The 22395-nt window shown below is 56.2% G+C and overlaps 7 protein-coding genes across 7 annotated transcripts; 1 reads left to right on the forward strand and 6 right to left on the reverse strand.

The window, feature by feature from the left end:
* Window positions 1–788: 788 nt before the first annotated feature.
* DICSQDRAFT_142784 (splicing factor 3B subunit 5) lies at window positions 789–1327 on the reverse strand (the record flags this gene model as incomplete). Its single annotated transcript, XM_007360575.1, has 6 exons — window positions 789–833; window positions 892–1015; window positions 1065–1086; window positions 1140–1163; window positions 1223–1265; window positions 1325–1327. The coding sequence occupies 6 exons, from the start codon at window positions 1325–1327 to the stop codon at window positions 789–791; spliced, it is 261 nt and encodes an 86-aa protein (XP_007360637.1).
* Window positions 1328–1436: 109 nt separating this feature from the next.
* On the reverse strand, window positions 1437–6295 carry DICSQDRAFT_131485 (RNI-like protein). The gene is made up of 6 exons (XM_007360576.1): window positions 4776–6295; window positions 2595–4719; window positions 2053–2538; window positions 1864–1918; window positions 1757–1812; window positions 1437–1695 (listed from the first exon to the last, which is right to left on the reverse strand). Exons 1-2 carry the CDS (start codon window positions 6210–6212, stop codon window positions 3079–3081), a joined length of 3078 nt encoding a protein of 1025 aa, XP_007360638.1. The 5' UTR covers window positions 6213–6295; the 3' UTR covers window positions 1437–1695; window positions 1757–1812; window positions 1864–1918; window positions 2053–2538; window positions 2595–3078.
* An 834-nt stretch (window positions 6296–7129) lies between these two features.
* DICSQDRAFT_151547 (uncharacterized protein) lies at window positions 7130–7997 on the reverse strand. Its single transcript, XM_007360577.1, has 3 exons — window positions 7794–7997; window positions 7614–7725; window positions 7130–7542 (listed from the first exon to the last, which is right to left on the reverse strand). Exons 1-3 carry the CDS (start codon window positions 7867–7869, stop codon window positions 7494–7496), a joined length of 237 nt encoding a protein of 78 aa, XP_007360639.1. The 5' UTR covers window positions 7870–7997; the 3' UTR covers window positions 7130–7493.
* A 731-nt stretch (window positions 7998–8728) lies between these two features.
* On the reverse strand, window positions 8729–11897 carry DICSQDRAFT_151549 (Sec1-like protein). Its single transcript, XM_007360578.1, has 13 exons — window positions 11683–11897; window positions 11553–11633; window positions 11393–11504; window positions 11133–11341; window positions 10972–11076; window positions 10730–10922; window positions 10432–10679; window positions 10279–10369; window positions 10140–10214; window positions 9918–10084; window positions 9353–9860; window positions 9175–9276; window positions 8729–9101 (listed from the first exon to the last, which is right to left on the reverse strand). Exons 1-13 carry the CDS (start codon window positions 11809–11811, stop codon window positions 8998–9000), a joined length of 2124 nt encoding a protein of 707 aa, XP_007360640.1. The 5' UTR covers window positions 11812–11897; the 3' UTR covers window positions 8729–8997.
* A 431-nt stretch (window positions 11898–12328) lies between these two features.
* Window positions 12329–12704, reverse strand: DICSQDRAFT_142789 (uncharacterized protein; the record flags this gene model as incomplete). Its single annotated transcript, XM_007360579.1, has 3 exons — window positions 12329–12343; window positions 12372–12469; window positions 12518–12704. 3 exons carry the CDS (start codon window positions 12702–12704, stop codon window positions 12329–12331), a joined length of 300 nt encoding a protein of 99 aa, XP_007360641.1.
* Window positions 12705–13118: 414 nt separating this feature from the next.
* Window positions 13119–18950, reverse strand: DICSQDRAFT_151551 (patatin-domain-containing protein). Its single transcript, XM_007360580.1, has 23 exons — window positions 18786–18950; window positions 18632–18729; window positions 18327–18560; window positions 17570–18272; window positions 16625–17509; window positions 16300–16572; window positions 16088–16246; window positions 15743–16031; window positions 15667–15687; window positions 15092–15614; window positions 14997–15038; window positions 14702–14944; window positions 14599–14650; window positions 14397–14548; window positions 14312–14341; window positions 14143–14257; window positions 14012–14086; window positions 13943–13956; window positions 13837–13893; window positions 13647–13777; window positions 13518–13593; window positions 13252–13461; window positions 13119–13197 (listed from the first exon to the last, which is right to left on the reverse strand). Exons 1-22 carry the CDS (start codon window positions 18868–18870, stop codon window positions 13282–13284), a joined length of 4437 nt encoding a protein of 1478 aa, XP_007360642.1. The 5' UTR covers window positions 18871–18950; the 3' UTR covers window positions 13119–13197; window positions 13252–13281.
* Window positions 18951–20061: 1111 nt separating this feature from the next.
* DICSQDRAFT_176896 (uncharacterized protein) lies at window positions 20062–22373 on the forward strand. The gene is made up of 4 exons (XM_007360581.1): window positions 20062–20169; window positions 20237–21599; window positions 21663–22157; window positions 22207–22373. The coding sequence occupies exons 1-4, from the start codon at window positions 20155–20157 to the stop codon at window positions 22233–22235; spliced, it is 1902 nt and encodes a 633-aa protein (XP_007360643.1). The 5' UTR covers window positions 20062–20154; the 3' UTR covers window positions 22236–22373.
* The last annotated feature ends 22 nt before the right edge of the window (window positions 22374–22395 follow it).

The raw sequence follows: 22395 nt of genomic DNA on the forward strand, positions 1-22395 counted from the left end.
TGGGATCCATGATCCGGGCTGAGAGCTCGCCGTTATAAGAGTTATGATAGGAGAAGGCAGAATAGCGAAGCGTCGAGTGGCGGAAGCGGAAGGGGCAAGTGCTTTGTCCTGTGTGACAATAGGGCTTCGAGTGTCGAGAAGGGGCCGGAGGTAGAGGTTAATCGAGAGCAGACATCGACGAGCGAAGGGAAGCAGTGGAATTAGCGTACGGTGTCAGGGATCGTAGGCCAGCCTCCGAAGTCTCCACTGCAGCGCCTCGGAGAAGCGACAAGTCGACAGCCTGCTCCGTGGGATGGCACCGGAAGGGGCTGACAGTGACAAATGGACGCACCCCGGAAACTCCGCGTCTGACTATATGTACCCAGGCGTCTGGATGAGAGCAAGAACGCACCCACGTCTGTTGCTGCGTCGGAGCGAGTCGTAGTGCATGGAGAGTCGGAGGAGTGCCACTGGACGAGTAAGTGACGACGACAAATACCCAAAACCCGACTACCCGCCTTCTTCGCACGTTGGCGCCGGCCGTCGCCCGTAAATGGGTGGTGCATTTCGGGATGCAATTGGACTTATGGAAACTACCCGTCTGCCAGAATATCCTGGAAACAGAATATGCCCACATCATGCCAATAGCGCTATGGCGACAGACAGAAGACTGCACAACACGAATACCTGTTGCCAGCGAGGCTCGCAAGAAGAGGCATATATATATGCATTGCGCCATCGACGTTACAACACGTACTGCGATCATGCTGGCGTCCTCGGAATTCAAGGCCGCTTCCTCATAGAAGGACTCAATCGTCTTTGGGAGGGGGAGGGCCGCACGGCTGTAACATACGCTACAAGGGATAGACGTTGAACGTGAAGGCTGTGGGGATATTGATGGTTTCAACGCACCTCAGTCATCTCAAACCTGACTCGTCCAACTGCCTCTCCGTCAGCAATGGCCAAATAAGAAGTCAAAGTGGGGTGCCCGACGATAGACGACAGCGTGTCCCTGTGCTGGTGGGTAAGCCACTCACTGCGGTCGAGGTTAGTTCCAGTCCAGCCTAAGGTTCTGAACTCCTCACTATTTCGTTAAATCGGCATGGCCTGCATGAAACCGTCAGTAGAGCGTTTCAAATGGGATGATTCCATCTACATACCTGTGCCAGTGTAACGAGCATGCACTGGGCGTAGGGAGATAGTCAGCGGAACATAGCCTCGAATAGGTTAGTAGCCCACTCACAATGCTCAAGTTGAGTGTTCGCCGTGTACCGTAGCTCAGAAGACTACCAGCGAGGTCAGTATAACGTGGACAAAGACGACGACGCAGGGGAGGATGACTGACCATGGTCAGAGGCAGCGAGCACCACTGCCTGCCGATCGCCACCTTTGGCGAGCTGCAGCGAACCGGCGCTTCGACAACTTTTCCAGGACGCCGTCCCGCGCAAAGGTCTCTGGGCTATCTTGCTTTTCTGCTTCTACTACTGGCTACGGGATCACAGGCTGTAACGGAATCTGGCTCTCGCGACATGGGGGACAGCTCTGAGAAGCTCATGGCCAAACTGGCCGCACTGGATAGTTCCTTGGACGACCTCGAGGACAAACTCGAACCTCTCCTCGCGCAGACACTACCTGAGTCTCTGCTTCCATTGGAGACCATTCAACAGGTTAAGCTGAATGTCGCACTGCCGTACTTGGTATACGACCTGATATTCAGTACGCCAAATCCACTACCATGTCATGCAGTTCTCGAACTAATGCATCAGAAACCCGCTAGTCTACCTGAAGACCCGGGGCATCGACCCCAAGTCTCATCCAGTAGCTGCAGAACTCGTATGTGACACGGCCCGTTCTGCACTAGCCAGGTACCCACTGACCACACAGAACCGCGTGAGACAATACTTCGACAAGATCAAGAACGCCGAAGACCCGGAGAAGCGTACGTCTTGTCTCCCTCTTCTTCCCTTCCTCCCTCCTCCTACGCCCATCTGTCTCCCCACGTCGACTCTCCCACATAGCCCTCGTGGCGTACAGTTCTATGCGACTAACGTTCACACCCTCTGGGCATAATAGGGAAGACCGCCGTCGACAAAGCAGCCGCGAACCGCTTCATCAAACACGCCATTGCCCAAGTCAAAGACCAGGAGCAGCGTACCCCCGGCGAAGTCCAATCTGACAGCCGCAGCAGCGCCCGCCCTTTACATACGCACATCCGGTTCGACGAGAACGGCAATGCACCGTCCCCGTCAGCCTCTTTGGCACCAGCACGAGGGGCGCAGATCCCGCCAGGGAAGGTGACCAGCAAGATGCTCGAACGCGCCGAGTATCAGAAGCAGCTCGACGAAGGGAGTGGCTCGAGCGACGAGGATGTAGACGCGGACACGCTGGAGATCATCGACGACAAGGATGAGAATGCGGAGAGTGCAGACGGGCCTGCGCGACTAAGCTCGAAGGCGAAGGGGAAGGCTAAGGCCACAGATGCACAAGATGTGAGCATGGCCGACGGCGAGGTTGCCGGTGCCAAGAAACGCAGGAGACCTGCTCCGGATCCTTTTGCTGGTACGTACACCTGTCTCTCTTGCTGCGCTCCAACTGGCTCACGGCACCTCCGTTAGGCTACGGAGACACACCCGAGACGAAGTCGACGAAATCGTCGAAGAAAAAGAAGGCCATAGCCCAATCTACACCTGGCGAAGATATGGCCGTAGATGAACCGAGAAGTGAAACAGGTCCATCTCAATCTGCAAAGAAAGATCAATCTGCGGCAAAGAAAGCCAAAAGGAAGGCGAAGAAGGCTTCATGAGCTTGTCGATTTCCTGTCTCTAGACGTCGTCTGCGTCTGATTATGCGTGCACGTTGCTGTCCACCTGTCTAGTCTACAGCATTGAGACGTTCATTCTCTGCAATTTACATATACAACACGTCCCAGAATACTAGTACAATCCGTGGAGAGAGAGAGAGACGAATCTACATATAACGTCTACGAGGTCGTCGCGACTGTCAGTGAGTGTAATAAAATACAACAGTGAAACCCAAGAACGAAGAGAACAGGTCCGCTGCAACGATGCATGTTGTCGCTTCGCGCAAGCATCTTCTCACTTACATGATCGCACACCCATCTCGCCCATCCGGGCCTTCCGATAACAACGGCGAGCCCGCCCCAGAGCGTCGCCCGCTCGGGGCCCACCAGCGCGTCCTCCCGGAGGCAAAGTCGGCAGCATCCGCCGTCCCCGCACTGCTGCCCGACCCGTTCCCCGCCCGCTTCGCCGCCTTCCGCTTCTTCTCCCTCGCCGCGCGGACGGCATCCACCGTCTGCCACGAGTAGAACGTCTTCAGCACGACGCGCGTCTCGTCGCATTCGTCCTGGCCCACGCCGAGCCCCTCCTCGTCCCGCCCGTCGAGGTACGCGAGCTTCTTCGCCTCCCACGCGCGCCAGCCCCGCCGCGGCCGCGTGTGCGGCGTGAGCTCCTTCACGGCGTACTCCCCGACCCCGCGGCAGTCGATCGCGACGAGCGCGGGGTCGACAAGCTTGCGCTCGCGCGCGAGCCGCACGAACTCGCGCGCCACCGCGCTGCTCATGCGCGTGTTGTCCGCCTCGAGGGCGCGCAGGCGCGTGCAGCCCCGGATGAGCGCGAGCAGCGCGTCGTTGGTCACGTTGCCCGCGTACGAGATAACGAGGTGTTCGAGGGCATGGCCTGGCTGCGGTACTGGGGGCTGCGGCGCACCGCGGGAAAGGGGCGACGATAGTGAGGCGGGTGCGTTTGCGTTTACGTTGGCACTGGCGTCCTGTCGCGGGGTGAGAGCGGCGAGGACCGCGTCTGTGATCTCGGACGCGTCTTCGAGGTCGACTCTCCGGATGTAGGGGGTCGTATCCAGAAGACGCACAAGACCGTCGTCGCGGAGGTCGGGGCCGATCCCTGCGAGCTCGAGGAACTCGAGCCTCGGGACGGCGTGCGCGAGGTGCGAGAGCGCGTGGTCGGTGAGCAGGATGCACGACGAGAGCGCAAGATGTCGGAGACGAGTGACCCGTCGCCAATACCTGGTGGGGTCGGCAGGATCCCGGCCAGCCTCGCGTGCTGTAAGCTGGACTGCTTCGAGTTCCTTTGCTTCCTCCTCTGTCAACGAGACGAAGGCTTCGACGGCTGAGTTGTGGAGCGGTACGGCATAGCTGAGATCCAGCACTTCCAGGTCCGGTGCAGCGCGGCCTAAATTGCGCATCATGTCGTCCGTAACACGGGCCAGCCAAGTGAGACGGAGCACCTTGAGACGCAGGCGTTCGCCGCGTTCCAATGTCGACGAGGCCAGGTAGCTGATACCCTCGCCGTCAAGATTGCTGCACCTGCTCGCGTCAAGCGAGACGAGATTTCGGCAGTGCATAGACAGGATGGCGCAAGTTCTGTTATTCACCGCCGCCAGCCCCTTGACATTAAGCGTTTGCAGAGCAGGAGAGCGGATCAGGAGATAGTGCAAGGAGCGCGTCGTCAAAGCTGTGCAGCCATGTAGGTCGATAGTAGTGATACGAGTATGCGCCAGGACGGCGGACTGTAGGGGCTCGATGCACAAGCCGTCTGTTATTTCGACGAGCGCGTCCGATGACAAGTCGGCGAGGCCTGTAAACTCGACGCGCTTGACGAAGCCGCCTGCCCTCCCGCACAGCCGCGCGAGGACGCTAGGAGGTAGCCTGGGCAGCCTAGCCCAGAGCTGTCCGTCGTAGACGAGGCTTTGCCAAGCCTTTGAAACCTGGTACGACCAATAGGTCACCCATTCTTCACGTGATGCAAAGGGAGTATACCAACCCTGCTCAGCTTCAAGAGTTCCCGGACACCCTTCTCTACCCCGACATGCCTATTTCGGGAAAGCCCAGCCCGGATGGCCGTCCATTTGCCACTAGAGACAAGCCGGCGGTGGTCCGCTTCGTGCAGGTCGACGAGCATCGCCAGAACGAGGATCCTCAGCTCGCGGGGTAGGTATTCATCAAAGTGATTCGGAACGATGACAGGGATGGGCTGTGATATCTCAGCAGGGGTGGTTGGCACGATATCAAGAGGAGAGGATATCAGCGGGAAAGGAGAAGAGTACGAGCGACCCTTCGTGCGCAGAACGGCAGAGCCGGAAGGCGGACCAAGACGATACAGCGGGGAGACGGGAGGGATCATACCGCTCGAGAGGTCGACATCGATGTCAATAAGAGTGCCCTGAGGTGGGCTCGTACAGGACTTCAGGTCGCGAGCCCAAGGCATGAAACAACTATTGCTGCCATGAAGGTCGGCATCGGTCGTCTGCTCATTCGGAGCAGTCGCAGTGGTAGAGGAAGTCGTCGGAATGGGCACGGTCTCAGCTCGCCTCCTGAACAGGAGCTTACGGGCGATGTTTCCCGGCCCCTTGCTCACGGCGAGCTTGACCTTGACCTTGCTGATGGACAGCGCCGACAGCGAGCGCGTCGAGCGGAGCGAGATGTTCGAGAGCGAGCGTCGGCGGGCCGGGATGTGCGCAGGGGCGTCGGGCGAGACGGGCGGCGTGACATCATGGCCGATGCTAGCGCTCTGCCCGGACTCGGACTCGGCGATCGATGCAAATCCAGAACCGTACGAGGACGGGCCTGCGGTCTGGGGCGACATGGAGACCGAGCTGAGCGACGAGGGCCATTCAGCGCCGTCGTAGTCCAACGACGGGGACATGAACACGAGCGGCGGGAGCACGGGTGGCCGCTCACGCCCCTTGCCCTTCGCTGAGAAACCCGAGGACTCGCCGACATTCTCGAGCTCGTCCGCGCAGAGTAAATCGGGGGAATTGTTCAGCGCGGGGTCGTGGAAGTGTGCGAGCTGTATATGGGACGGGTCAACGATGGAAGGGGACGACTCCGACCACGCGTGAGCGAGGCTGAAATTGCCTGCAGAAGAGGACGATCCGGCCGCTTGGAGGACGTCGATCTGAATGTCGACGGGTTCGCGACCCTGAATGTACAAAGGCTTTGAAACACCTTTGCCTTTCGAGGGGCTAGAGGCCACATCTGTCGCCATCTCGTCGTGAGTAGGAATGTTGTTGTAGTACCAGTCAAGGGGAAGGACTGGGGCCGAGAAGGAGGAGAGCGAACGGGGGTGGTCGTGCGAGTCAGAAAGGGGATGTTGAGGCTCCTGCACACTCTCCTTGAGGCGATGCGAACCATTAAGTGGCTCATAAAGGTCAAAAGGGAAGAACGAGTCGTCGTTATCGATGTCGTGTGTCTGGCTCATGGCGAGAGACAGCAATTCTAAGCTATGTTGATGCGATAAGAGATACAGTGGCAGTAGGTGCTTTGGCTGCAAAAAGACGCAAGACAGATGGAGTAGCGAAAGCTTAACGGGCTGCGACTGGCTCGCTGATGGTCGCTGGAGGACGAACGGGCGCGCTGAGCATGATGTATGCGGCCAAGCTCTGCAGAGACAGCATTCCAATAATGTTCTCCCACTCCGAGCCAGACGCCGTCGCCCGTAAGGCTCCAACCATTTCATTTATTTACTGTGTATAAACGGTTGTTTTCGTTTACCTTTCAATTTATTTACCCATTTTCTCGTAAACGGTCATAAACCAGTTGTACACAGTAAATAAATGGTTGCTGGTACCACCATACCAGCAAGGCTAAAGACCAGGAGATGAGGTATCAGAGGGCCATGTAGAGGGTAGGTCAAGGTCGTTGACCGTTGGTCGACTCCTGCCTTGCTTCTGCCTGGTCAATTGGCATCGACGGGGCCCGGCAGCTGACTTTCCTGTTCGGGAGCTTACCTCACCTTTCGGCGCTTATCGCACTGAGACGAAGCTTGGGAGTGAGCTTGATACTCATTGGTCTCCCAGCGACGATCATTGGTGGCAAGAAGTGTTATAAGTATACACTGATATGCAATGCTCCCAAATAGCCCTATGGAGTGTTTCTCGGAGTGGTCTGCAACCTCACCTGTGGAACCATTTGTTTACCCTTCTTAAACTGTTTTCAAACGTTTATATACCCTTTCCGTATATTTTACGGTTTGGGATAAACATAAAGTAAATGGTTGGAGCCTTAGTCGCCCGTGGCTACTCCATGCCCCGTCTTCCCACGCTTGCTATAACGTACATGACGCTAAAGGCGGTCTGTCGGTGTCCAGTCACGCAGCCATCATCTGACGTTGAACTCGGAGGTACACAGACCTGATCATTACTGCATGCAGCATGGCGAATAATGTACAGTCACCCTACACATATTCATACATCGCACACGCAAGCACCGAAAGCGCATCCGGTACCTACGATCGACTTCGCAAACAACAATCCAAACGTTAGTAGGTCAAACGGGGCAGAGAGAGAGCAAGAACTAAACTAGGGATGAGGGCGCCGGAGCTTGAGAACACATGGTAGCACAAACACAGTCGATGATCGCCGCTGGAGCAGATGCAGTCTGACTCCGGCCCGACACGGCAGGGCCTATCCACCAGAGGGAGAGCGAACTGCTAGAGGGGATCCTGCACGGAGCAAGGGCAGGACACTGGACAGGGGCTCGTCTACTTGCTCTCCTTCTGCTTGTTCCAATTGTCGATGACGAGCTTGAACCTATGACCGATACAACGACGATAAGCCCCTCCCGCTGATGGAAGCACTCAGGGACCGCGCTGGTTCCGCACCTATCCTTATGCGGCATGTCGGGATTTTCCTGTTTGAGCCGCGCGACTTCCGTCTGCATGAACTTGTTGAAGTCGGTCAGCTTCTTCCTGCCGCCGGCACCGCTCGACTTTCCTGTGCGCGCGCGTCCCCCGGACCGTCAGCACGCCCCTCGGACGCACGCAGATAAGGCAGATACGCACTCCTAGCCTTGGCGGTGGTGGACGCCTTCTTGGACGGGTCAGCCGCGCTCTGCTGCTTTCCGGTAGTAACAACCATCACGCCGACTGCGCGGAAAGTGGACCCGTGAGCACGGACGTTCGGGAAACGACGGAGCAGGCTGACCTGCTGAGCTCTCAACGCTTCGGGCGAGTTTTGGGGAGCCCCTGGTGGGAGGGTAGAGGTCGTGGTGGAGGGGAGAGGTGTGGATGACGCATAGGCTCTAGCTAAGGGGCTTTATAGCGAGGCGAGAGGAGGACCGTGCACTCTGACGGCTTTCTAGTCCGGTAACGCGCTTCGATCGCACTTCCCCGTCAAACCGTGGACCCCGGCCACCACTCGCGCGTATCCTGTCAGAAATGGCAACCGTTGTGTTGGTCCGTGTTCCCCCTCCTCCCGCGCCATCTATCCTCTCTGCACGTCCGTAAGTCCAGCTCTTCCGGAACTAGACCTTCAGATATTTGCATACTCCAGAGTCCATTGCATGTGAGTACTTAGCGCCCGCCCAGAGGTTCAAGGGGAGACTCAGGATCAACCAGGTCGCGTGAGCGTGTACATAATGTCTGAATATCACGCTTGATCAAGCCCAGTATCTCGACAAATCCAACGTGTCCTTTCTGTGAGAAACTGGCCCGCTCGCCAGCAAAAACATGTGATCTCCAAGTGGAGACTGGCGGATGGGCGGCAGCGCACGTAGTCTAACGCGTCTGCGGGCGCGTCAGGTTCATGCTTTGAACCACACCACCACGGGCGTCTCCCCAGTGCGCACTGGCACGGACACGTCCGTAAGCAAAGTCTTTGCGGCATCTTCGCTACCCCTATGGGGTCCCAGCGTCCACGCCACCTGCCTCCACGGCCAGGGGTCGGGGGACGCTATGCGAGATTACCGAAGCATCGTCGTGAGATTGCCAGGAAGGTATGGAAGACTACTCGAATTCTTCAAGAGCCGAGGCTATTCCCGACGGGAGGATAACAGACGCAGTCTCTGGTATATGTACGCGTACATCTATGCAGCAAAAAAAGGGGCAGAACTGCCCACAATACGCCCATCGTGAACACGTACGATCGCATATATACGAGGTCAGGCGAGGGACTGGACGGAGCGCCGTATATTTCCCTACTTATATATCCATCGATGCCTAAGGGGCTCGCACGACGCCTTAAGCGGCATGCACGATCTACGACGGGCTACAGCCCAACCTCTTTCGACGTGGCGCTCGCCGTGCCCGCGATGCTGTCTATCATCGTGTTGCCGTTGATGATTCCCGTGGTTGCTATCAGGAATTTCCGGCCTAGCGCAGGACACGAAACAATTCAGAAGCACGTCCCACCAAAGAAAAACCCTAGCGAAATGAGCCCGCCCACCTTTGTTCTGTCGCCCCACCCAGCGGAGCGCAGCGATCTCCGTGTAGGTGCACCCGCCCAAGAAGAACACGACCGTCGTCGTCGGGCGTTCCCTCGGAAGCACTGTGCGAACCGATTCATATCAGCATGCCGTAGGCGGTCAGAACGTCCGCGCAGAAGCCAGGCCAGCTGCACGCACTCAGCGACAAAACGGGGGGAAACGCTCCGCCATCCTGGCCCCCGGGTAACTTCTGCACGATGTCGACGGTCTCGCCCGGGATGGACGCGATGACGTCCTCGAAGCCCTTCCAGCCCACGATCGGGTGCGCCTGCACCAGGGGCGTGCCCGCCGTGCCCCCTCTCCGTGATGCGCTGTCGCCGTCCGCGCCAGAGCCCTTCTTGTCTGCTCCCTTCTCCTTCTCCGCGGCCGGATTGCTCAGGACGCCGCCCTTCTGCGCTACGCACTGCACGAGGCGCACGCTGATCGGCGCGAAGCCGGAGTATACGTAGCTTATGTCGTTCTCGAGTTCTTCCATGGGGTCTGGATCCTCGACTAGGAGCCGCAGGGATTTCCGCAGGTTGGCGTAGGGGTACTTGGAATCTGCGACAGACGGAGGGGCGTTGTGGGGCAGAGGGTTGGGCAAGAGGACTGACAGTGGTGGCGCAGCGAGTGACAAGAGCAACGGTAAGTAGTTATAACCGTATGTCTGGATTTCATACTGTCAGCCGGCCAAGTAGGGTGACGGAGATATGAGGAACAGCACCTGCAGGATTTCACGCTTGATGTTCTCTAACAACTTGGCCTTAACACCTCCGGTCACCACGCTAGCTAGACAAAGCAACCGAACGACAGTGCGCATGTCCGCTCCTTGCGCAATCAAGTCTTCGATCGCCGCGATTTGCGCATTCACCTCATACAGCGCGAGCAAATCTGACAATCGCAGCAGTCAACTCCTCGGACATCTTCATTGGTGTTGAAGACGCACTCTGCTGGATCTCCAACGACTTGTTGAACTCCTCCGTCCTCGTCATCGGCACCAGCATCTCCGACAACCCAGTATCTATCACGCAGAACGAGAGTCAGTGTTGCCCACATGGTGACCACGCGGCAGGGGGGCAACTCACGTAGCCGGAGCGACTGGTGCTCGTTCTGGAGGCCCCCCAGTCTCCCTACGAAGTCCTTGAGCTGGGCAACGGTCATCGCCTGATGCCTAAGCTAGCGAGGCACATCACGTCAGGCGCGATCACACGACGTCAGCGGTCTTTCGGGAAGCAAACCTTGTAATCGTCGTCGAGCCGTCGCGCCACCTGATTAAGCTTCTTGCCCACAGCGGAGAAGTTGAGGTCCCGGAGCTCCGCCAGTAATGGATCCGTCGCAGTGGTGAGATGGTGCTTGCGCTTCTTCTCCCTTGTCAGCGACGTGGCTGTAGCCGTTGACGTTGACGCTGCATTGGGTGCTGCGGAGGCATTCGGTTGGTTGGACGCGGGTGGAGGCGAGACGAGGGAGACTGACACCTCGACGTGTGCTGTAGGATTGCATTAACAAAGAATTTATCAGACGGGCGGACACACCGACAATTCTTGAGGCCGATCAATTCATCAATCAGACCCTCGTATGTGAGCTGTGTTAGGAGAGGGGAGATCATATCCACCCGGCGGTCGAGCACGATCAATGAGTCAATTGTGTCCGAGGGTGCGCTCAAGTGTGTATCGGCAGGCGCTGCTGCTGCTGCTTGAGGGGTGTTCCTGGTCAGGAGGTTAGCAAGGCGCTGTGAATTGTGTCAGTCGTGACTGCGGCAAGGAGAGGACGACACCTACCGCGGCATAGTCGCCTTTGCCGATAATGCGGGGGAATGCGCCATGTAGCTTCTCTAGAGTAAGGAGGGCTTGCATGGAGTCATAAATTACGGTTTCGTCTCCGTCCTATTCTCCGTGTAAGAGTTGAATACGATTATACGAGAAGGGAGCCACGTACTCACCACCCAGATCTCTTTGAACGCGTTGTCGTTCTCCAACGATATCACGTCATCAGCAATAGGGATGAACTGTAGGTTATATGAGGAAACGGTGACATCGCCAAGGACGCCCTCTTCCTCGAGGATACGAGTGACAAGCGTGGATGTCCGGGGAACGAGAAAGATGGTATAGGTGTGCTTTTGGTTCTCCCTGGCATGTCGCTTAACCTGGTCTTGCGATAAATGAGAAGGGTACGGAGGGGAATAGATGGGCGAAACCTAACCTGCTATAATCTTGATCCACTTGATGAACGGTCGGCATAGGTATACAATGTTTGTGGATGTTGCAGAAAGAGCCCCAGGCTCTAGCCAGAACATCTTATCCACGCCATGATGCTGCAGGGCGTCAGAAGGAGTGCGCGTATGAAGTGTGCCTGTGCTCACCTTCAGCACCGCAACCTCCGTGACCAACCCTAGGGGGCCTGCCAGTGTCGGATCCAACACAAGGGTCTTTGCGCCGTTCACCTGTTGTGATTTAGATCGCGTAGTCACAGGAAATAGTGATGCCACGCACAGAATTGAGTGAATCCACCAAAGCCTTCCTAGCCAACTCCCTCAAGACCGAAACATCAAGCTGACCTTCACTTCCACTGTCCGTCTTCGACGCCGCGACTTCTGATGATGGAACGGAGGATGACGCCATGCCTAGTGAGATTCCTGGTAGGCTAGGCTCAGCAAACGCGCAAAGTCAGGAGTCTAGGAAGACAGGTGCACTGTAAGACAAGTGCGGAGACAGCCTGGTACTTTGTGGCGCGGATCGCTGCCCAGAACGCACGACTCGCTCCGGCCCGGTTCCGCGCCCTCCATCGCGTCAGTTCGAGGGTACACTAAGTACAGTACTGCCGCCGTGGCTGCACCAGATGCCAGTGACCAGCGAAATCCGTTTGCTACGCTCGTATGACAAAGCATGGCTCCACGATGGCAAAGTTATCACTATGCTATAGCTTCAAGCACCCTTTCAGTAATGCTGGACTCGGAGCTGAGGCGGGCACTCGAAGAGGTCATATAATTCAACGAATACATATATCTCCATACAACAACGCACAGAGACAAAGCGAGATTCACGACAGCATGATAGCAGGATTCACAAGAGGTATATGGTGGGGTGGGGGAGAACGGGAAGGTGCCCCGACATGCAATATGGCGCTCACTGCGTCGACTCAGCACCAGAATACCTATGCGTAGAGAAGGGCATCGGCTTACGCAGTGCCCGCTGAGGGCCATCATTTTGGCCGCCTCCTCCTTGGCCGCCTTCTTCGAAGTGCCGAATGCGGAGAAGACCTCGAGGCGTTCCCCATTGTCTTGGACACCATCAGCTACCGCGTGTAAATTGTGTCGAGTCCACTCACAAATGGGTGTCGCTTTGAACCACGGAAGGTGGTCTAGGCCCCCAATGCGCTCCGCCTCCCACTCCAGCCGGATTCCGCCCCATTGATTGACCTGAGGGAGGTAGCCCCAGACGGAGCTGGGCTCGCGGAATATATGTGTTCCGATGCGCTCCAAGAAGACCAAATGGGGCGGCATGTTCACGATCATTTTCGCGAGTAATGCTTTCGTAGTGAGATACGATGCAGTCGACGCAATGCTTCACCTGAGCAAAGCGCATTTTATACACAACACAACTCCTACCGCAGCACACGAGCGATTCCCTTCTAGAATCCTAGCTACCAGCGACCGTGCTGCCTCGAGGGAATCCTAGGGACTGTCTTCGGGCTCGAGCGGAAGCTTAGATAATGGAGCTGTGCTGCAGATCTTCGTGAGAACCCCAGAACATGCACCTGAATCTAAACCTACGGGATCATTGAAGAAGACCTGGTTTGGGAGGATCGTGAGTCCCCCTTCTCTGCATGCTTCATAGCCGGAAGAATGGGTCGCGTATACCCGGTTTGTTCATCCCAATACTACGAATGGGAGACGGTCTACTTGACTCCGGCAGTCTCCTCAGATACCCCACTTCAGATACTTCTCAATTGCCGATGTACATATTGAGTCGAACATACATTGTCCTTGATGTAAGAGGAAAGCTACACTACATCCGCAGATTTGTCAGTATGAAGCCACAAGAAAGCAGCGAACGACTTACGACAGCATTGAGAGATAGGTACGAAAGCAGTTATATTGAGTTTCTACGGGCGCTCCGGCCACGCGTCCTACCTGCTGCAGGCCTGTTCGCCTCCCCCACGTAGGGTGACGGCAGAAGGCCCTCTGCTTCGAACTTCTCCAGGAAATCCATGGCTGCGTGGTACCCCTTCCTCTGTATCTCCTCGAACTTTCCGAACTGCAGGGTGCCATACTGCACAACCGCGTGTCAGTGTTATTGTGCACGCGTTCAGGAATTGTGACATGTACCTCCTGCACTGGCATCTGCATGTACAGACAGCCCTTCATAGTCTTTGCCTCTTCAAGAGTCTTGACGCTCGAGACGCTTGAGGACTAGGTCAAATGTATGTCCCATAGAACAGGATCGGATAGACTTACTACGCGAGCCGCTGCTGCAGCTCGGTAATCGCGGGCACATTTCGGGCATTCGAGAAGGGATTCCATCGGTTAATGAAGAGCCACACGCCCGAGACAGAGTCACCAAAGTTGCGTGGCGAGTTGTCGTCGATCTACGTAAGTGACCGCAACCATGAGAACTGAGCTGTCATTGGGCTTTCAATGCACTCACCGATCCGACATCCGACGCAATGACGGCGCTCGCTCCCATCGAGAGCATGGTGGAAACCTACATACCCAGTCAAACTATTATTCGACTGAAGGAACGATGGACTCACAGGAAGATTGTCGACTACAACACGCTTCAAGTCAGCGAAGACAGGCGGCTAGTGCAACAGCTTACGTACCATAACCGCCGTCTACAAGCATACTTCCGTTATCGCAGATCGGCGGGAGCAGACCAACCAATGTCATGGAAGCCCCTAGTCAGCTGATTTTCAGCTCCAGAATCCGAGGGTTCTGCCCAATTCAGTCTTACGAATGAACCGCCATGCATATCCCGTCTCGTGGATTTCCATCTGCGAAGGATTGAGGTTCGTGGAGTTGCAGAAGAACGGCAGCCACATGTCTTCAATGTGGAGGTCATAGAACGCCTACAACAGACGGGAGGTTGGCGGTATCCTGCAATATCAGAACCTAAAACAAACCTTGTAGATGGAGCGATTGAACTCGTGACCCTAAACAAGCGACATTAGCACATTACCTCAACTCTAGGAACGATGGTATGCGTACAGTAGTGTAAGCAACGATGGGGTAGGTCACATCGGACAGCATCCTCCAGAAGTTGGCCATTCGGGCGCTGAACTGCTTCGCCCTGCCGGAGCTCGAGATGATATCGCCTTCTCGCGCGTACAGTCCGCCAATGAAAGCGCCGATGCTGGTGCCTTCGTGTTGCTGTGAGCACACATTCAAGCAGAAATAGTGACTTCCTCACCTCCGATATGGTCTACTGGAATCCCACATTCCTCCAAAGCACGTAGGACGCCCTATGGAGGACGTGATAAATCCGAGCCACGGGGCACTTCTAGCAAACGTACCAGATGAGAGATACCACGCGCCCCGCCTCCGCCCAGGACGACACCGATCGACTTGCCACATATCCTCCTCGCAAGGCGTGCGAAGTCGCTCATATGCGGAGGCCGCTGGGGTCGTGGGTCGGATCGCGCGCCGCGATACCTCTGGATCTCGCTCTGCACCCGGTCCTTCATCTTCTTGAGCGCCACCACGGCAGCAGGATCTGGAGGCGCAGCTGGTGTTCGTACAACAGATGGGTTCAGGCCCTAGCAAATACTTATCAGGGAGCATCTCCGATTCGATGGGGAGCCAACTCACCGGGAGCTCAACATGGATGTGCTGGTGGACCCAAGGACGATGCTGGCAAGATTTCAGCACAAATTCTCGAAATAGTAACCGGAGTGCAGACACACCTTGAGCCACTCTCGTGTTGATCCAGGCACGACTGACCTATCTGGGTGTAATAGCACGAGCTCCTTCCTCGCTGTTGTCTTTAACGTCAATAGCAGCCTCTCGTACTCTCCGATGCTTGGATCGTCGCCCATGCCTACGACCATCACAGAGTCCGCCTGGCGAATGCACGTCTGCGTCCACGAGCTGCTCACAGCTGAGTCAGCGATATATAGCACGATCCGGTATTTCTGCTCCTGCTCCGCCAACCAGCCCGCCGCCTTGAGCTTGCCCATTCGCGTGAACGCATGCCGGCCGAGGTGGTCGGAGACAGACGCCTGGTTTAGAAACGCTGTGGGTGCCCCAATAGCCTCGAGGGCGGTGTGGAGCTTGCGCGCGAAGGCCTCCACTGGGATGTTGCGGGAGACGGGGAGGATGGCGACGTTCTTGAGATTGATATTCCCTCCGCGGGAGCGCTCAGCTGCCATGCTTTTGTACGAGGTGTCGAGTTCTGTGCGGACACGAGAGGCGATCATGCGGAGAAGCCTGAAAGGGGTTAGGAAGCCGGTTACGACATGTAGTGTGACAAAATACGCACTGGGCTGTTGTCCGCGGATTCCTGTATTACCTATGTCAATCAGCCAGAATAGTACTTAGAGAGGAACTACACATACCGAGCAGATATGGCATTGAACAGCGTCTGCGGCATGCGAATGAGCTCCGTGTCACGGATAGCGTGAACAGTGTTCCTCCGCGGGGAGCTGGCGATGACATCCAGCTCTCCGACAGTATCTCCCTGGCCGTACTCAGCCACGATGGTGATGGCGCCATTTTCCTTCTCGGTGATAGCACGAAGACGACCATTGATAACGATGTAGAAGCTGTCGCTTTCGTCTTCCGGTCGCCAAAGCACTTGGCCGGCATCGACCTGCACCCAATCGAGAGAGCCGTCGATGTGAAGGACTACGGTTCGCGACGTCATGATGCGTCAACGCCGTGTATATGTCATAAGGACGTACCAAGAGGTGAGAGCAGGGAGATCAGACGCTTGGCGAGGGTGAGTAGGACGATCGGGCGTCGTTCGAGTAAGCGTTCCAGGGCGGGCGATGGCAAGAAGCCGACATAGGTGTCCGTCTTCGCGACGATGTCAACGTACGACGCAGTCTGGCAGAGCGACGCTACAGCTGCGTGAGCCGCATACCCGACAGCGATAATGGGAGCAATGACGTACATAGATACCCAGCGATGCCTCCAGGCTTGACGGTGAACAGCGGCTTCTGGGAGCGGTCTTTGTCACTCTTGCTGCGTGTCTGGTCATCAGGGCGAGGGCGCGAACCGCCAAGGAAAAAATCAGAACGAGACTGTGAACGTGTCTCGTTTTGGTCTGGCTGGACGTTCTTTCCTTGCGCGGTCTTGGCCTGTTTGTTCGTCTTCTCCTTCTCGCCGTCGCCGTGCTCCGGGGGCAAGATCATGTCAAGGAAGCCGTCGATGACGTAGAACAGTCCTGTCCAGCTAATCTTAGCCTGAGCTGCACCCCATGGCGAATGAGTGTTTACCAGTATTCCGCTCGCCAGCCTTCGCTAATATGGACCCAGCGGGGAAGAACAATATCTCCACCTCGTTATCCAGATTGCTCAGATGCCCATCCGCATAGAACGATGTCGAGCTCTCCGTCCGCCCCGTGCTCGACGCCGCATCGTCCATCCCGATATCCAGCAGTGACAAAGAGCCGAAAGACGACCTGAAAGCCTCCCGGCCCCCGCGCCGGCTGCTGCTTGCCCCGCTGTCGCTCGGAGGCAAGGCCGGGGAAGCCTCAACCGAGTCCCCGCCGCTCAGTGGCGGCTGGATGAGCCCGATCGACTTGGCAATGCACGACATAACTTCCTCACGCAGATCAAACTCGTCTGCGGAAGCCGTCACCCTTTGCAGCTTGAACGATGGGAGGTCGAGCGGCTCTGGGCGGGGGGTAGGGGCCCCAGCGGTGCCCCCGCTGCTGACGGTGCGCATGATTGCATTCGGACCGTCGGCGTGGTTCCCGGTCGAGGTGAGGAGGTCGCCAGCCTGGACCAAGTGGCGCGAGCTGTGCGCCTTGAAGGGCGTGGCGGGGGAGAAGCCATTCGCAGTCATGCCCGATGCGCTGGAGCCTGCGCGTGGTTTGATTCCAGTTCCTTTGAGCTTGACGTCGTCGAACAGCGAGGACGTGCTGGAATTGCGAGAGGAGCCATAGCTGAAGTAGTCGCCCTCCGTGTCAGAGTCGTTGGAAATGGGCACGCCGTCGAACCGCTGGCGAAGCTGCTTTAGGCCGCCTTGATAGAACGACTGCGGTAAAGGGTGACAGGCGATGTCGTTGATAGCCTTCTCTGTCCGGAGGACTTCCGTTGTGAGGCCGAGATAGTTATGTGCTGCGTTGAAGGTGACGCGAGAGAACCGCGTGAGGATGACTGGAAGACCATGCGTACTAAGATTAGTTAACACATCGAAGGAGATAGATGAGACCCTGCCTTGAACGATGTGAGCTGCCGCCCTGGGGAACTTCTTCGTCAGTCGCTGGAACGCTTCCGCTGGGATCACTGCCAGGGTGCTGTCTTCAAATGCTCGCGCAACGACGCCATAATGGCTCTGCGTCTCTGTGGAGATGCTGGCAGTGATCCGAGCGTCGTAGACAGACTCTCCGTTAGGCGTCCTGCCGTAACGGGAGTCGCGAGAACCGGAGCGTCCACGACGCGGGGAAGTGGCGTCGGCAGCATGCACAGTTGAGCCGGAAGAAGACACCGAGGCTGCACGAGACCGTTGAGCTTGCGCAGAGGCGAGATCCAGCTGCGAGACGTCAGAGTCTGAGCGCCGCGTCCGCGTCCGCAAAGGGGTACCTGAAGCTGGGGTTCTGCTTCGGCTCCGGTAGTCCGCCTCGTCGGGTCTATCACCGTCTTGCCAACTCATCTTAACGTTCTCGGTGAATAAGCTGAGGATGGTGAATAGGCTAGACAATGTTCCACCAGGGCCAACTTGATTGAGCAGCTGATATCCATTCATGTCCTCCTCGTCCCATGTCCCACCTCGACCCTGGTGCATGGTATGTCCGGTCTGAGCGTAAAGCTGCACATTGCCGTCTATGACGCAGTAGAAGCTCTTGTCGTGGTCGAGCGAGAGAGTGTCCCCAGCGAGCAGCCTTCTCGTCTGCAGATGCCTCGCAAGTTCGTGGAAAACCTGTGAGGGATACGATGAGTGCCAGAAAAGATCCTACCTGTTGAGCTCACGCACCGGTTTCTCCAAGAAGCCAAATATGCGAACTGCTTGTAGAAACTCGTCAAGATAGTTGTGGAATGTTGGCTGCTGCTCAGGAGTATTGACATCCGGGTGCAGCTCTTGTGCGTCCGCCTTAATCAAGGGCGGTTCCTTGAGCTGAGTGTACTTGTTCAAGTACCGGAAGCGTATCCAATAATTGAGTGCGACAGCGCAGGCAAGGAAGAGGAGCGCGAATGACCAAAAGTTCAACTAAGTGAGATGATTCGGGACAGATGTCAGTGACCTGAGAGCTGGAGCAGTGCGTTCGTGAAGACATTTACCGTCAAGGTCATAGAGTAGGAGAGGACAGAGTAGATGAATCTGGGCACGGATATGGTCGCAAAAGCAACCAATGCTTTCACCCATGATAGCAACCATACTGCGACGAACAGTTGTGATCGATTGCTCTCTACGAATCGGACAGGCTCTACGCACATATGACCCAGAAGAATGCCGATATCAAGAGAATGAGAGGATGCCTCTCGTCCCCTCCTGCTGACCCATCCGAGGGTGTATCCATGCCAAGTAGCCCGTGCTAGAGTGCACAGCTTTGAATATCTCAAAGACTCCAGGAAAGATGTGGGTAGGGGCGAAAGGCAGAATGGGCAAGCGGCATGACTGTCGGCAGAAAGAAGCCCAGAGGAAGTGCGCGCCACACGCCAAAGCGCCCGTGCAGAACGCGTTCGATTCACGTGCGCACGTTCCTGGTTCCGGTCCGTTCATCCGAGCTGTGCCCAAGCGCTGAGCGCTCAGGAGCACAGTGCTTGTCCTCAGCAGCATCGCTTCCGGCTATGACTCGGATACGCGTCAGTGACCACCCCCGTGTCGTTGTTCATGGGACGGTTCGAGTCGGGGCGCATCGTCATGAGAGCATAATAGTACGAGAAGATGGAAACTCCCAACTGACTACGCTGTGGCCAGACGGCTGATGACACTATTACCCCTCGCTTAGCATACACGCCTGAAATATCATGCAGGTCTGTGTGAGACGAGCAATCAATCGCCATAAGCATGAGATTTCATACTAGCTACTCGGCATAGAATTGCTGAATACTCATAAGTTGGGGCAGAGCGCCCCACGACAACCATACACTCTAACGACAGACCAAGGTTTGTACATTACTTAGGGTCATTTTCAAGGCGTGGTGGCACTGAACACAGACTTCCTTGCAAATCCAACCGGAGGGAGATATGAGGGGTCACGTCTGGCCATGACCGGGAGCAGCGTTCTGCGGCTATGAGCTTTAAAGTATTCCAGTATTGGTAGCCTCGTCACATCCGAGGATCGGCATCGTCGCTAGGATGTGTGACCCAGCACCCCATGGCCGTCGTAGGCTAAGGCAGTTCCACTCGCGAAGCGTTGCGTCCGTCGTTTCAGTGTGGATGCCAACGCTGCACACTGCCTTGATGACCAGGCTGGCGCCTGATCTAGCCTGAGGAACCACAATGCCGTGATTTATACCACTGGCATGTACCTGTAATCAGTTTACGTTGATAGGCCGTCCGCAGTCTTGTCGTCCTGAGCTTGGTCGTCCTGGCGAAGCCAGATGACTAGCACTACGCATACGGCTCAAGACCTATTGTGAATCACGAGTCGCCGCTACCTTCCCTTGACTTACTCTTCTACTTTCCCGTCTAAGCACTATGGTGAGTGCGAGCACCAACATTCAAACAAGCGGATTCGTTTTGCTCATTGCTGATACAGGAAGATGTGAGCAAGACTGAAGCAGACTGGGCTATATGCATACAAGCCTACGAAGAACAATTGGATGCCGCTGTGCAGCGACCGAAGGAACAGTTCGACATGTTCCTCGTCCTGGTAAGTATACATATGTTCTGGTCCATGCGGTCTGTAAGGTGGTGATGGTTCTGATATCCTCACGTAGTCAGCCCTTTTGGCTGGGGCATCTGCGGCCCAATTGACCATGCTCTATCCCTCACTCTTTCCGTCGACGGATCCTTCTTTGGTGCTCATGGCTGGAATCTCGCAACAGCTTGAGAGCTACGCGATCAACTCTGCCTTCGTGAACTCCACGCAACCCCCAATCTCTTTGGCGCAGGCCACGGGCGCGGCCACACCCGCCTTCGACGCGTCCTACTACATTGGGCTGCTGGCAGCCTGTTGCGCCTTCATCGCCTTCATCTCAAGCCTGGCTGTCCTGTGGCTTTGCATCACGTCATATTTGCTTTGGGTGAGTATGGGTGACCAGCGGTCTCAACAGCGTTGTTATACGCGATCGCGTCCATACCATAGCATTGCATGGCCATACATGGAGGTTTTCCGAACCTTCTTCAACGTCACAATTCCCCTTGCGGCCCTCATTTCGGTTTCGTCCCTTGCCATCTCCCTGCATCTCTTCATGATCGGCCTAGCCGTTCAATTCTTTCAACAAACGGCTTCGTTCATCATCATCGTCCTCTGCATCTTCCTTTCCGCAACTCCCTTCACCTGGATGGTCTACCGCGTGATTGTGGTTAATATCCACACAGTCCTGATGCGGGAGTTACACTACAACGAGAACCATCTGGGTTTTCAGATCGGTCATTTGCTCACTGACGCCACGAGGGTGCGATATCGTCATTGGGCCGCAACGGAGTCTTTTCGAGACGCGGTCAAAGCCGCCATCCTATTGGCCGCTTTCTTCAGTGCAAACGGAGAAGGAATTCTCCGGACGAGCGGTCGGGTGTTCTTTCGAGAGCTGCCTGCGTGGCTCATGATCAAACTTTGCCGACAAGCCTGGCTCCGATGCCGCAAGGACCTGCTGGATTACCATGGACCTTCGATCTCTACCAAACTACCACTCGCCCTGCACTACCTGGATCTTGAGATACTTGAGACCATTGAGGTATTTAGGTTGGAAGTCCAATCCCCGGAACCTGCGACGCACCATCCGTCGTCTGCGCCCTCGAACTTCTTCCCTCTTCTGGTCCTTCTCGGTGGATACGTTCCTTATATCGGTACCCCTTCAATGTTCTCTGCGATGTTCTCTCTCAAGTCTTACAAAAGCGAGGTACACGACACCGAGCCAGCGATCCGTGCCAAGCAAGTGACGAGCTTGCTTCGGCGAACGCTCCAGATCGGACCCGTGTGGCCCCATACCCAGCAAATTGACCCCCTCTTCTTTCCGCTCATGGCCACATATGCCACGCGAGGAGAACCCTATGGACGTCTCGCATTAGCGATTCTGCAGCTCTCCCTTGAGCTTCCCCAGCTCGAGCAGTACGGTTTCCCATCTGGAAGTGTCGAAGGTTAGTAGCTGTTCATTGACCGTTTCTTACAGATCACTACACTCACCTTTCCATACGACGTAGTCATGAAGGCGCTCAATGCGGTTGCCTTCGACCAATGTGTCCAAGAAGCGTCATCAACTGACGGGCTGAAGACATTCTTCGTCTGCTGCAGGCTGGCGCTCAACGTGCTGAGTGCCTCGAGGAAATGCCCGGACGTTCTTGGCGACCTTCTGGACCAGGCGGAGAGCATGTACAAATCCCTGGAGTTCACGCTCGTAGCGCCACTTTGGAGGCAGAGGCAATGGGCCCGCGATCCCGCTGCGCTTCAGGAATGCGGCAAGATTCTGGTCGTGTTGAAGAATAAGTCCAAGCCACCCGGATCTCCCACTGCCAGTCTCATCACCCCGTCGCTGCTCGATGCATTCAGGGGCCTCTGTACCGCGATGGCAGAAGATGGGCTAACGAATAGCACCCCGTACCTCGACTGGCATGCATTCGTGATGGACATCGTCGGCGAGCTGGAGGACATCTCAGCTACCAGACAGGCAGCGTCGCTTAGCACATCGCACAGCTCAAGTAGGAGTCTCTTTCGTTAACCGCCCATATTTGACTGACATCTCTCTAGCTCTAGCAACCCTGGTGGCCTCAACCTGAATACGACTCGCCCCGCGTACATTGTGGAATGCCCTCTGGTCTGCACGCTCCAATGCTCCTTCTCAATTGCCTGGAGTGGCGGACGTACCCTCCGCATATCTGTAGCACTTGTCATGGAATGCAACTGAACTCACATCTCACTCGTGGAATCAGAATAGGA

The sequence above is a fragment of the Dichomitus squalens genome (assembly GCF_000275845.1).
Source record: "Dichomitus squalens LYAD-421 SS1 unplaced genomic scaffold DICSQscaffold_1, whole genome shotgun sequence".
Classification (NCBI taxonomy): Eukaryota; Fungi; Basidiomycota; class Agaricomycetes; order Polyporales; family Polyporaceae; genus Dichomitus; species Dichomitus squalens.